Source organism: Peromyscus maniculatus, chromosome X, assembly GCF_049852395.1.
Source record: "Peromyscus maniculatus bairdii isolate BWxNUB_F1_BW_parent chromosome X, HU_Pman_BW_mat_3.1, whole genome shotgun sequence".
Taxonomy (NCBI): Eukaryota; Metazoa; Chordata; class Mammalia; order Rodentia; family Cricetidae; genus Peromyscus; species Peromyscus maniculatus.
Window position 1 is genome coordinate 91,742,529 of NC_134875.1, and position 13,294 is coordinate 91,755,822.

Genomic DNA, 13,294 nt, shown 5'->3' on the forward strand with positions numbered 1-13,294 from the left:
AGCCATGAATCAAGTTCACTATCATGCAAAGAAAATCCAGCACAGTGTAAACATAGATACCTGCTCCCAAATAGTGGTGAAACTGAGTCAGGGTTCTATGGTGGTTAAGGGGTTGTGAAAGAATGTTCAGTGGCTGTAATTTGAGCCTTTCCAGTTGTATGTGGGGGCAGAAGGGGGGCAATGAAATAACTATGATGAATTCCATCCAACTGTTTTGGGGAGAGGGAAGCTAGGAAGCATGGAAATCAAGTGTTAATGACTTTTATTTGTAATGCATTCCTCCAATGGTGGTAGAAGTGAGAGGGGCATGAAATAGAGTTAGTGACCTAAGGATCTTGTGCAGTTATTAGCTCAGGTGGTTACTGGAGGTATAGAGCCAGGAACCGCAGCCAGTGACGTAACAATCCTTTTTGTAACAATTGGCCCAAATGAATTCACCAGAGTGAAGGTGGGCCGAAAGGGAGCACATCTCCTGAGGCCAGGTTAACTGATATTACAATGAATTCTGCCCAGTGGCCAGGGGTGGGGGCGAATCAGGAGCTTCCATTTAATTCTGTGCTTTACCAGTATTGTTGGAGGGGATAAAAGAAACCATGTAGTTAAGGGGTAAAGAATTTGAAAAAGCATAGGACTGCAAGCAACAACTTAAAGCGGAGCAGTCAGCTGATCTAAGGAGGGCCTTCCGGAAGAGGGGCCTGGGGTTGGAAAGGTCTAGGGCAGCGCTAAAGATCCGTGTTTCAGGCTGTGGGCCCCTGGCGTCCTCCAGGCTTCCAAGCACCTTTAGGTCTTTGGAAGACCTGATCCGGGAAGCGACCTGCCGCAGCCAGGCTCGCGAGGACCAGGATAAGCCCCACAGGCGAGGGCGGGAGGTTTGTGCGTGTTACCCGGACTACCGGGGCTCTAAGAATGCTTTGGCGGCGGCGGCAGCCAATCAGCGGCGCGCGCGTGCAGCCGCGTGCCCCTCGCGCCCCTCACATCCCACGCGCGCCGCGTACGTGCAGCGGCAGACTCCGCCTCTTCCAGGCGGGGCTTAAGAACCCGCGGGCAGCGGGCCACGGCCGCCTAACTCCCGCCGCCGGTGCTTGTTTAGGTGCTGCGGTGGCGACTGCTCTGGTGGCGCCAAGGCCGAGCCCCCAGGTGGAGGGAAAGCCCCGCCGGCGCCGCCTTCGTGGTGCGGCTCGGTGTCGGCGGCCCCTGCAGCGGTCCGGGACGTCTCGGTGGATGTGCGCATTACCAGGGTGAGGATGCGGCTCTTCTACCAGCTGCTCAAGCAGCCAGTGCCCAAGCAGATCGAGCGCTACTCCCGCTTCTCTCCGTCACCGCTCTCAATCAAACAGTTCCTGGACTTCGGTGAGTGCGACGCCATGGGGCCACCGCCAAGGCCCCGAGGAAGTGAGGGAGCCGCCATCCCGGCCCGCCTTGCAGCCTCAAGGCAAAGTCCGTGGGAACCGCCGGGCGGGGTGATGGGGATACAAGCCTGGGGCTCTCCTGGGGCTGAGGTTTCGGGTTTCAGGAGGTGGAGGGGCAATGCCGGACACCCCCACGCCCAGCTAGGTCCAAGGATCCTCATGCCAGTCGGAACTCCTCAGCTATCCAACCCTTGCTTCAGATCTACTTGACTCAAACCTCACTGTCCTTAAAACTTGGGAAAGATCTCTTAAACGTTTTTATTTTTAGTTTTTAATGGTTAGGTAAGACGTTTAGAAACACCTTGAGGCTGAGTAAATCCTGAAGTGGCGTTTTGTTCTTTTTCTGCTGTAAGGTGTTGGGTAGCCTGGAGTGGCAGGACCTGAACGTCTCCATTAAGATACCTTAAAACAGTCACAGTTGTGGGCTGCAAATACCTTACTTGTTGGGCAAGAGCTGACCTGTGGGCTCCTGGCTACAGAGCAGGGGTTCCAGGACAGCTCCAGCCTAAGTGTGACCACCTTGCACCCATTGGCAGCTGAGCAAGTACTTTGTGTAAATGGATTGAGATGGGAAGGGAGAGGACCCCAATAAAGCCCGAGGCCTAACTTAGGTGGGAATAGATTCTACCACCTTCCATTAACTGATCAATCATGTTTCTCCAGAGGATGTCATTCCAACTCCAGCAGATCGAATGCAGTTGTGAAACACCTGAAAATAAAACAAAAATGGAACTCAGCATTGCTGAAGGAAAATCAAGATGACTTAGGCTCTCAAAGCCTAGATCTGTTTAATTCATTTGATTTAAAAATGTCATGGGATGATGGGTTGGGTATCAAAGTGCAAATTTGGTAGAACCTTCTGGGAAGACCAGATATGCAAAATGTAATGTTGTCTATGGGGCAAACTTACAGGATGGATAGAGAGGTATAGATTAAAGATTTAAGCTGATGCCAAATTAAGTTTTAGAAATCAAGCTGCCAAAGATAGATGATGAAAATCTAAGATGAGTGAGAAGTTGGCCTTTTTGTCTTAAGTTTCATTTTCAAAAGCTTTTCAGTAGTTGGACCCTATTCTCTCTCTCTCTCTCTCTGGCTACTTGTAAAATTTATTCTTAAACATTTTATTTATGTATGTATTTGTGTGGGTACACTGTCATGGTGTGTCTATAGAGGTCAGAGGACAACTTGTGGGAGTTAGTTCTCTCCTTCTCCCATGTGGGTCCCAGAGATCAAACTCTGGTGGTCAGGCTTGCGGAAGATGCCTTTACTCACTGCATTTTCTTATCCCACCCTGCTTGTAGAGTTTTAGAGGTTTGAGGCAGGGCCTGACTTCACAGCTTAGAAGGAATATGTTGCTATTTCTATAAATAGGCGTGTTTCTCTAACTTAGTGTATAGAGTTTATTTGAACATGGGAACCTTTTGTTAGGGTAAACTGAGACAAATTAATTCTCAGTAAAAAGTACAAAAGGAATCTTGGTCACTCCCACATTCCAAGTTTGTGATAGTTGGAATAGTGTGCCTGAAATTGCAGTTAATTGATTTCTGTGGCAGTTAATATCTCCCGTGTTAATAGGCATCTTGGCAAGGATGTTACTTGAGTAGGCATGTTACAGTAGTGGATAGTGTTGTGGATAATCTATGGGGCGAGTATCTGGAAATGAATGTTCTCTAAAAGCATTGAGGTCAGTGGTTTGGGGCCAGGGCCTCATGCTCTGAATTTCTGGTATTAGTGTAGGGGTGGGATGTAGGGCACTGGTATTTTTAGAAGACCCAGGGTCATTCTAAAGTATCATCACAGTTAAAAAACATTAACCAGGCACACTTCTGGCTTATCTGCTGTCATCCTTTCTTCTGTGTGGAGTATTTGTTTAAGCCTTTAAAATAAGAGTTTCTTGAATTATATCTTTACTGGAAATTCAGTCTGCAAGAATAACAAGTATTCTAAATGGGGTATCATTTGCAAGGGCAAGGTTTAAAGAAAAAAAAACATCAAACATCATATGTTCTTTTTCTGCTCAAGGTGACAGTTACATGGTTTCTAATTCAAAAGATGCAAAAGGACCTAGGCAGAAAAGGCCTTTTTTCTGCTTCTATTGACTAGTCTTGCAATTTTTGCCTAAGTTTCACCTTATAATTTTATTTGTATCTTGCTTTTTAAACTTAATACAAAAGAACTTACTTTATATGTACCTGTAAACTTCTTTTCTCTTTTAATGACTTTTGAGAATTCATACGGTGTAGTGTAATTAGACAGCTCACGATTGATGGCTATTGAGATGTTTCTAGTCTTTGCTATGACAACAAGTACTACAGTGAATTATTGTGTACATTGTAATTTCACGCATGTCTGGGTGTTAGATAGAAGACAAATTCCTAAAGGTGACCTTGTTATATCAGGAAGAATGCACATTTGTAATTTTGATAATTGTGAGCAAATTCCTTTCCATAGGAGTTGTCTATCTACCTACTGGAAGTTTCTGAGGCAGACTTTTCCTGTACATGGTTGTCATTCTTTTGATAGGTGAAAAGTCACGTTTACATAGAAATGTTTTTCCTTCAAGTAAACTTTATCCTGGCTTTTCATTATGGAAGATTGTAAACATAGAAGGGATAGTTGGATGAACTCGGGTTGTTACACTGAAAGCCATGTGCTACTTGTATATGTTTGCATATGCAGGCTGGTAGGTTTTCTTATCAAAGTTAGGTGTGTTTCAGAAAGACAATCTTTACTTTTTTTGGTTTTTTGAGACAGGGTTTCTCTTTGTAGCTTTGGAGCCTTTCCTGGAACTCACTCTGTAGCCCAGGCTGGCCTCGAACTCACAGAGATCCGCCTGCCTCTGCAATTTTTACTTTTTATTCAGTAACACTGATTTATTCTTTTGAGTTAACTGTTCTTTAAAGATTTGGTATATTCCTATGAAACCTTCCACAGGAATCTATGGTATTGGTCTGTGTAGGTTTTCTGTGTCATCTGGAATGTCTTTGGATAGATTTTGCTAGAAAATAATTTTCATCAGTATTTTTTGGCCAGTTTGGATAAATGTATAAACACAACCTGCTTTTTTTTTTATCTTTCCATCTAGGAGCTCACTTTTTTGTGCTTTTAAAAAGTTTGTTTGTTTTTTGACAAACTTATAAATGTATGTAATAAATACATTCTTAGTAGTTTCTCCTATCACTATTAACCCCTACCCCACAGTCCCTTTCCTAGATTCATGAATTTTGGTTTGGTTTTATGATCCATTTAATTGAACCAGAGCTGCTTGGGTGACCATTGGATTGGAGCTTGGTAGGGTCTTATTATTTTATTGAGACAGGGTCTGGAATCCCCCATGTAGACTAGGCTGGCCTCAAACTCAGATTTGCCTGCCTTTGCCTCCTTTGTGCTAGGATTGACAATATGTGCCACCATGCCCAGATTTATTTATTTATTTATTTATTTTAAACACTCTTTCTTTGTAGCCTAGGCTAGTCTTGAACTCACAGTCCTCCATGGTCTTCTGAGTGCTAGGATTACAGGTGTGCACCACTATATGCACCCCCTTTTTTTTTTGTCTTTTTTTGAGACAGGGTTTCTCTGTGTAGTTTTGATGCCTGTCCTGGAACTCACTCTGTAGCCCAGGCTGGCCTCGAACTCACAGAGGTTTGCCTGCCTCTGCCTCCTGAGTGCTGAGATTAAAGATGTGTGCCACCACTGCCCGGCTATATGCACCTTTGATAGTAGTGTCTTAATGGTTTTCCTTTATTTCTTGATTTTCATCTTTATTTTCCACCCTTCTGCCAACCTTTACTTTAGTTTCATTTTGCTAGAACTCACCAGGTAGACCAAACTGGCCTTGAACTCTTAGTGATACCTTTGTTTGAACTTTTTGAGTGCTGGCATTACAGGCATGAGGCACCAGACCTGGCTTTGACCCTCTTGATTGGGTTAGCAGATGGTTTATTTGATTAAACTTATTTCTTAGTTTTATGGCTTTGATCTTCCAGTTCATGCTTACCCTTGACCTTATTAAGTCTCTCTGATATCCTTAGATCAATTTTATTCTTTGTCTTTTCTTTTTTAAAACAAGTTGAAAACTAGTTTCTTTTTGGTCATTGCCTTTTATTTCAGGTCTTTTCTATTTTTTTAAATTTTCTGTATATAGATGTTTTGCCTGCATGTATGCTTGTTCACCCCTTGCTTGCCTGGTGTGCACAGGGGCCAGAAGAGGAAGTCAGATTCCCAGGAACAGCAGTTACAGACTGTTGTGAGTCACCATGTAGGCACTGGGAATTGAACCCAGGTCCTCTGGGAGAGCAGCCAGTGCTTCCCCCCACCCCCACCCCCGAGACAGGGTTTCTCTGTGTAGCTTTGTGCCTTTCCTGGAACTCGCTTTGGAGACCAGGCTGGCCTAGAACTCACAGAGATCCGCCTGCCTCTGCCTCCTGAGTGCTGGGATCAAAGGCTTGCGCCACCACTGCCCGGGTACAGCCAGTGCTCTTAACTGCTGAGCCATCTCTCCAGCTGCTCTATTTCTGTTCTTAAGGCTTAAGGCTGGCTGATTAGTGCTTTAGCTGCTGGTACGTGTATTTGACCTTTACCTCCATCTTTTCTGTATCCTGGAAGATGTTTATTCTTTTATGGATTAAGGTTAGCTTGAGAATGTTGAAACTTCCATTGTAGGTTTATTACATATATTATCTTCAGTCTTGTTGAATGATTGCAGAATGTTCTCTAGGTTCTTTGAGTTATTGATGTTTGTTGTTGTTGTGTGTGGTCATTTCTAGTGAGTGTTCCTTGAGTAGAAGATAGAAGGCTAGACTCTCTTCTCTGATGACAGAATTATATACACCATATTGTTAATTAGGCTTTTTGTATCTTGTTGAAATTCACTTGATTTGTTGTTGATCAAATGAGAGAAGTTAAAGTCTTCTAACATGGTTCTATTTTTCCACATATCTTAGTTTTTGTCATATGGTTGTTAATGTGATCCTTGATGCTTACTAACTGTCATGTCCTCATGGAGAGTTGTAGCTTTTAGCATTGCTACTTATTGCTTTTTGGTCTGGATTCAGCCTTATTTGATGTTGAGATCCAGTTCCCTCTCTTTTTGTTTGCATTCTTATTTCCAGTTTCTCTGAATTACTTTGCTTTAAATATTTCTCTAAATGTAAAGTTGGTTTTGCTTTGTAACAATTGTTTTTATTTATATGGTGGTTTTAGCTTGAAGATACTTATTGGTATAAATGAATAGCTCTGTCATATAAAATGGTCAGCATGTGTAATTTTTTTCCCTTTTGTTTTTAATGCCTTAATTTTCTGTCACATAATTTATTACTTTATTTTACCATATTATTTTAATTAACACTTAAGTTTGAATTTTGATTTCATTTGTTATAATTATTATTTCATTTCTGTAATTTTTAAAGATTATTTTATGTATTTTGTTTAGATGCAATGTGCTTGGTACCCTCAGAGGTCAGATGAGGGTGTCAGATCCTCTGAAACTGGAGTTAAGGATGGTTGTGAGCCACTGTGTGGGTCCTGGAAATGGAACCTGAATTCTTTGCAAGAGCATCTAGCCCCCATTTCTTTTCTTTAGACTAAATCTTCCTTTGTCCAGTTATGGTCACTGCCTACTAGCCACATGGATGTCTTGAGCAGTTGAAATGTGGCTACAGTGGCTAAGAAACTTAATTGACTTAATTGAAATTTAAAGCCGACTTGATTTAGTTTTTTTTATTGTGTTGTGTGTGGGCGCTCAGATGCATGTGGGTATATGGTGTGGAGGCCAAAGGAGCTCGCTCTCCTTCCTTAGGAATTGTCTGCTTTGTTCTTGGAGACTTTTTTTTTTTTTTCAAGATAGGGTTTCTCCGTGTAGTTTTGGTGCATGTCCTGGATCTCACTCTGTAGACCAGGCTGGCCTCAAACTCACAGAGATCCACCTGGCTCTGCCTCCAGAGTGCTGGGGTTAAAGGTATGTGCCATCACACCTGGCTCAATATAGCTCTTAAATGTTCTGTTTTCTTTTTCTGTAAAGTCTCTGTATTTTGGATTAGTGTATTATCTGAATGGCTGTTAATATTATGGTGGTTCTTATACCATTTGTACAACCCTTCAGTTCTGTCCCTTAAATATTGTTTCTTTGAGTCAATAATTCTCTTAGTAATTTTGCATAATGATTTTTTGTCTTCTGATTAAGAAAAGGCCAACTTGGACTATTATGCAGTAATTAAAGGTACATTCTGAATGTTGAATGAGTTGGTAGGAAACAGTTTATATTTTCATTAGGACTTGATTTTCATCTGTAGCCTCACTCGATTTCTGGTCCTCTCATTAGCCACCTTTGTCCCCTTTCTGCACACTTACTTCCTATTTGTTTATTTCTCAGTTACATTTACACAGCCTTACTTATAATAAAGGTATTTTGGTTCTTTTTCTCTTTACTTACTCATCTTAACTCCTCCCTTTCCAGAGTGGATGCTTGCTCCTTTGTAACTTCCTGGCTTCCTCAGCTCAGTTTCCTCTGCACAGTGAGCGTGGGAGCTCCATAAATGGCATGGAGGTCATTACACGTTACGTCACTTGTATATAACTTCTTAACATAAAAATACAGCGCCTCCCAAAGAAAACCACCAGAAAGCTTACTGTTGTGCAAACCTCCTGGCTTTTCACAGAACTGCATGCTTTGATATCCACCCTCAACACACTGGCTCTGTGGATAGCCAGCCAGCGGCAGCCAGTTCCCTTGTTCTTGCTGTTCTTGAGGTTTAAGAGCCTGGCTGCCTTGGGTTTTGCTTTTGAAAGTATTTTAAGACTCTGTTACCCACTGAGATGTTGACTTTGGTGCCAAATGCCTGCTCTCTGCAAACTCAGGTTTTTAAGTCATCTTGCTCTTGGCAGCTTGATTACCAGTGGACAGAACAGTGATTTCGTTCCTGGAAAAGTTGAATGGGTTTATTCAAAGATTGTGTTAAGAAAAGGGGAAACAATCTCATCCTTCTTTTTGAGTATGTTTATTCTGCTCCTTTACGTGTGTGCAACAGATCTTTTCTGTAAGTAGAAAAGGTCCAATGCTGTGAATGATTGCCAAGAATTAGACCAACCTGTTTAGATTCAGAAGCCAACTATTTAGAATTAAAAGAGAAGGGAACAGTTTAGTTTAGGGTCTAGATATCACACTTAGCTTGTTGCACCTTGGTCATTGTTTAAAGAACTAGCCTTCAGGCCTTTAGGATCTGATAGGGCTGGGTTTCCATGAGACCTCATTTATTAGGCTCTAGGATATCTTAAAGCATCTAAAATTGGAGTTCTGACTTTGTTCCTTGAGTATCTTTCATGTGCTTTATTAACTTTGTTATTATCATAAAAGGTAACAAATTTCATTGTAGCATTTTCATACATATCCTGTTGTGTTGATCTTCCTCTTCCCACTGCCCTCCCCCTGCTAGCCCACCTCCCCTCCTCATCTGCTTTCTTGTCTCGTGTTCTATCGCCATCTTTTTTCTCTCCCCTCCATCAAGATGTCTTTCCTCCTCAAGGGCACCTTTCTAGTTTCATGACTTACACATATCCCTAGCATCTGCATACAGAGCAAACATTACTTTTTTGCTTAATGCAATTTCTAGTTCTTTTCTTTTTTTTTTTTTTTTTTTGGTTTTTTGAGACAGGGTTTCTCTGTGTAGCTTTGCGCCTTTCCTGGGATTCACTTGGTAGCCCAGGCTGGCCTCGAACTCACAGAGATCCGCCTGGCTCTGCCTCCTGAGTGCTGGGATTAAAGGCGCGTGCCACCACCGCCCGGCCTGCAATTTCTAGTTCTGTCTATTTCCTACAAATACTATGATCTCATTTTTCCTTATGGCTGATTAAAATTCATTTGTCTATGTGTACATTTATTCATTCATTTATTTATAGCTGTTTCCATTCTTTTTGCCATTGTTAACAATGCAACAGTAAACGTGTATGTGCAGGGATTTCTGTGGACTTGGGGTTCTTTGACTATACCCAGGAGTGGACTAGCTAGGTTATATGTTTATTCACTTTTTGAGGCACGTCCATTACTGATGATCACAGTGATTGCTCTTCTTTGAACTCCTACCAGCAGTGAATAAGGGTTCTTTGAAGAAGACATAGTTTCACTTGCTGACCTTGTTGATGTCTGGGTGGTTTCCTCCTATTAAGCTTTTGGGAAATTGATCAGACTGTTGGCAAGATTTGGGAAACATTACCTTTGTTGCTGGATGAAATTATAAAATATAACCACTTTCCTTTTTCTTTATATTGTATGTGCATTAAATTATTTTGCTTTAGTGATAATTCTGTTTCAGAATTGGGTAAATCTTTTTGTGAAATACATTTGTCTAAGAATGTCTCTGATCAGAGCCTGTTTTTTTCTCATTGTTTTTTAATTAGTAGATGTTTAAGAGTATCTTTAGATTCACAGCAAAATTCTGCAAATACAGCAAGTATGGGGAGTCCCCTTGTATCTCCCAAACACACAGCCTCTGCTGCCTTCAAAACCCTGAGGAGCTGCCTGTATTCATTGTTACAACTAATAGACCATCATCATCACCCAAAGCCCATTGTTTACACTAGAAATCGTTGTTTGTGTTTACTCTGAGTTGTGACAGCCCTTGGTTTTCCAAATAAAGCTTTTCTAGAGCATAGCTAAGCTCATTTGTTACATGCAATCTGTACCTTTGGTTTCCTCCACTATAGCAGAGTTGAGCTGTTGCCAGAGACTGTATGTAAGGTCCTTTAAAACAAGTTGACAGTCCCTGGTCTAAGGCAGTTCAGTTCCCTCTTTAAGGAGTGAGCAGTATTGCTCCTCAGCTGCATTTAAGTGATAACACTGTTTGTCCTGTCTCCTGCTAACACTCAGCCTGCCTTATCTGGAATGTGACTTGTTGAGTGGCCCAGAGTTTTCCAGATAATCTGGTAGTTTACTTATGGAGTGTCTTGTTTCTGAATAGGATTTCCATATGAATGGCTTTGAAAGATTTTATAGGTTTAATTTACAAAACTGTCAGTAAAATTTAAGTGTACTTGTTTCTCTACAGGGTTGCCAAAATGAGGTTTTGTGATTTTAATTGTAACGCTTAACATAGGAACTACAAGGGTTTTTTACCTGATTGGGTATATTGCCTGCATTTTTCTTCTGCATAAAGTGTCTTTCAACATTTAGTAACTGGAATCTGGGTTTTCAGTCATTTGCATGAATTCCTTATATGTTTTTGTGTTGGTAGTCAGTGAAGAACATGTTGACTAGCACAGTATCAAAAATATACCACTGAGACTATGGGTGGGCCGCCTGGTAGTCTCAAGCTTTCCATCTTTGCCATGTAAATTGGCATTGAAACTAGCATTGAAGTATCTTTTTATATGCTGGTAGGGCTAATTTTCTTTTATATTTCTTTTCCTGGCAGAACTGAGTTTGGTCATGGCCCATGTTAGGTATCCTTTGTATCTCTTGTCTTTCCAAGGCAGGGTTTCTCTGTGTAGTCCTGGCTGTCCTGGAACTCACTCTGTAGACCATGCTGGCCTCCAACTCACAGAGATCTTCCTGCCCCTGCCTTCTGAGTTCTGGGATTAAAGGTGGGTGTGCCACCATGCCAAGCTCCTTCATAGCTCTTACTGAGAACCCTGGTCTTGATCATTGGTTCATCTTCTCTCTAAGGTTGTACCTTGTGCCATAATGAATGACATAAAATTGTAGTAAACAATTATGTCACGCAGGTGAATATTGATATATTCTTTCTAATTGAACACTTTGGATTCTAACCCAAAGGTGCGTTCTTTCTAGGAGCGATGATTTTATTTTCATTCTTAGACTTGATCTGGGATTCTACCTTAACATTTGCTTTACACCTGTGATGTCTTGTTTCTTAATTCCTGCTTGGAGGTCAGTATACAATAGTCTCACTGTTGGGAATAAATGACCAATTCTTCTACATTTTCCCACATCATGAAGTTTAATACTGTCTCACGTGGTGCTAGTCAGAAAACAATAGGGCCCTTTGAATTTGTGGCATACCTATCTTTCTCCAACAACTGTTATGTTTTGATAGATACAAGCATACACAAGTTCCTGTATGAGTGTAGGGATTACAGGGATGTGCCACCATACCCTCAGGCTTCTATCTGAATTTTTCTTGGATATGCTCTAGTAACAGAGAATGTTTCCTCAAGTTGGTAGCAGGTATTTCTTGATACCTGACTGGTTTTATACTGGTTGAGTTCATTTTTTTCCTGATTCTGCCAGTTAAATAGAAAATGAAGTGGTCATTGTTCTGTTCCTGTTCCTGTACTTGTCACATAATGTACTGAAGGAGACAACTTTTTGGAGTAAGTTGCCTCACACTGAATCCCCTACCCCCTAGAAATTGTCCTGCCTGGATGCTCCCCATCTTTGACTGGTGCTGTTTACACATTGTAGCTGTCTGGCCAGTGTACTCCGTCTTTCTGTTTTAAGTCTGAGCTTGGCTTTGCTGAAACAATTTCAGTAGGAAGTTAAACTAGACTTCATATGGCAACTGGAAAAGATCCAATAGACGCCACTAGCATTGATAGAGACTACTTACCCAACCTTGGTGTAAAATGTGGCACCATTTGATTTGATTCTCACATCAGCTGTACCCACTTTACAAATTAGGAAACTGAGATTCTGAGCAGATAAGAATATCATTGCGGTAGGGGTAGAGCTGGGTTTCTGCTCACCTAGTCTTCCTACCACTTCTTTACAGCTTGGACTGGTGGTGCTGGATTGGGCATGAGTGAAAGTGGGGGAACCTTCAACAAGTGCATGGTCATCACTTGTCACACATTAAGAAAATCAGCCGTGCTCATCGTAAATTATGGCTCGTTTTCTTAACGAATTTGTTCACCTTTTAAACTCTCCATTTACGATCATCTAAAAGAGAAAGGGGAGAAAAGAGGCATGCAGACTGCAGGTTTCTGGGGTCAGTTTTCTATGAGGCTGGAAAAAAAAAGCTCAAACATGAAGATAAAGACTAAAATGTATAGGTAGCTAGAATGCTTTTGAATGCTTAATGGCTACTGTTTGAGCCTGAGGAGTTCTTTGTTTTGCTTTTCCTTGTTTAGTTGTATATGATTAGATACTATTCTGTGGTTCATGGTTCCTAGTCACAGCTGCTCAGGAGAATCAACCTGGGGCACCTTTAAACTGATGAGCCTAAGCCAGTTGACTTAGTCTCTGAGAGTAGTGTCTGTCTAGGAGCTGGTACTTTTGAGTTAAATGAGTGCTTACAGTGGGCTCCGGGAGGTTAAAACCACAGGGTCAGAGCTCGTTAAGTTCTTGCTCAAGCCCAGGAGTTTAAAAAATAACTTTAGGGGACAGAGCCCATGGGACGCTGAAGGTTACTTAAGCCGCTGTGGAGTCTTGTCAGCAGAGTTGATTATTTGGAGTTTGGAATGAAACAGGAATTGAAAAGCATTAGAAAATTGCTAAGGATAGTCACTTCCTTCGAGGTGCTCATATATAAATGAGAAGTTAGAACAAAGACACTCTTATATAAAAATTGTGAATCTATAAAATGTGTGACTTTATAATATTTTTCTGCTGCCCCTGCCCCTTTTTTAAAGGTTTTAAAATAAAGGTTCTTTTCCAGGAATGTGTGAGGTATTGATCCCATTGCCCGTTATTTAGAGTGTGATCAGAGATGTTCTGATGTTGAAGACACAGAAGAACACATATGGACGTGTGCACTTAAGTCCCTTAGACCTTCTTTCTTTGACTGTTTCCTTTCTTCCCAGGTTTGTCTCAGAATTTCCATTAGTCGGCCGGCTGAGTGTGTGCTATAATTGGAAACTGTAAGGAAACAAGCTTAAATCTTCCTCTTTTAGAGTCAGTGGAAACTTGAGCTTAAAGACCATTTATAGCAGTG

The 13,294-nt window shown here is 41.5% G+C and overlaps 1 protein-coding gene across 2 annotated transcripts in view; it reads left to right on the top strand.

Annotated features, from left to right (window-relative positions):
* Positions 1-435: 435 nt before the first annotated feature.
* The window catches only part of Pdk3 (pyruvate dehydrogenase kinase 3), a 62,891-nt gene continuing 50,032 nt past the window's right edge, over positions 436-13,294 (top strand). Inside the window, exons 1-2 of one of the 2 annotated variants that reach the window (XM_016008392.3) lie at positions 436-482; positions 1,091-1,350. In XM_016008392.3, coding sequence (XP_015863878.1) covers positions 1,245-1,350 — 106 coding nt within the window. In that variant the 5' untranslated portion in view covers positions 436-482; positions 1,091-1,244. The remainder of the gene's footprint in view (positions 483-1,090; positions 1,351-13,294) is intronic. The other variant, XM_006990116.4, reaches the window with a different exon arrangement.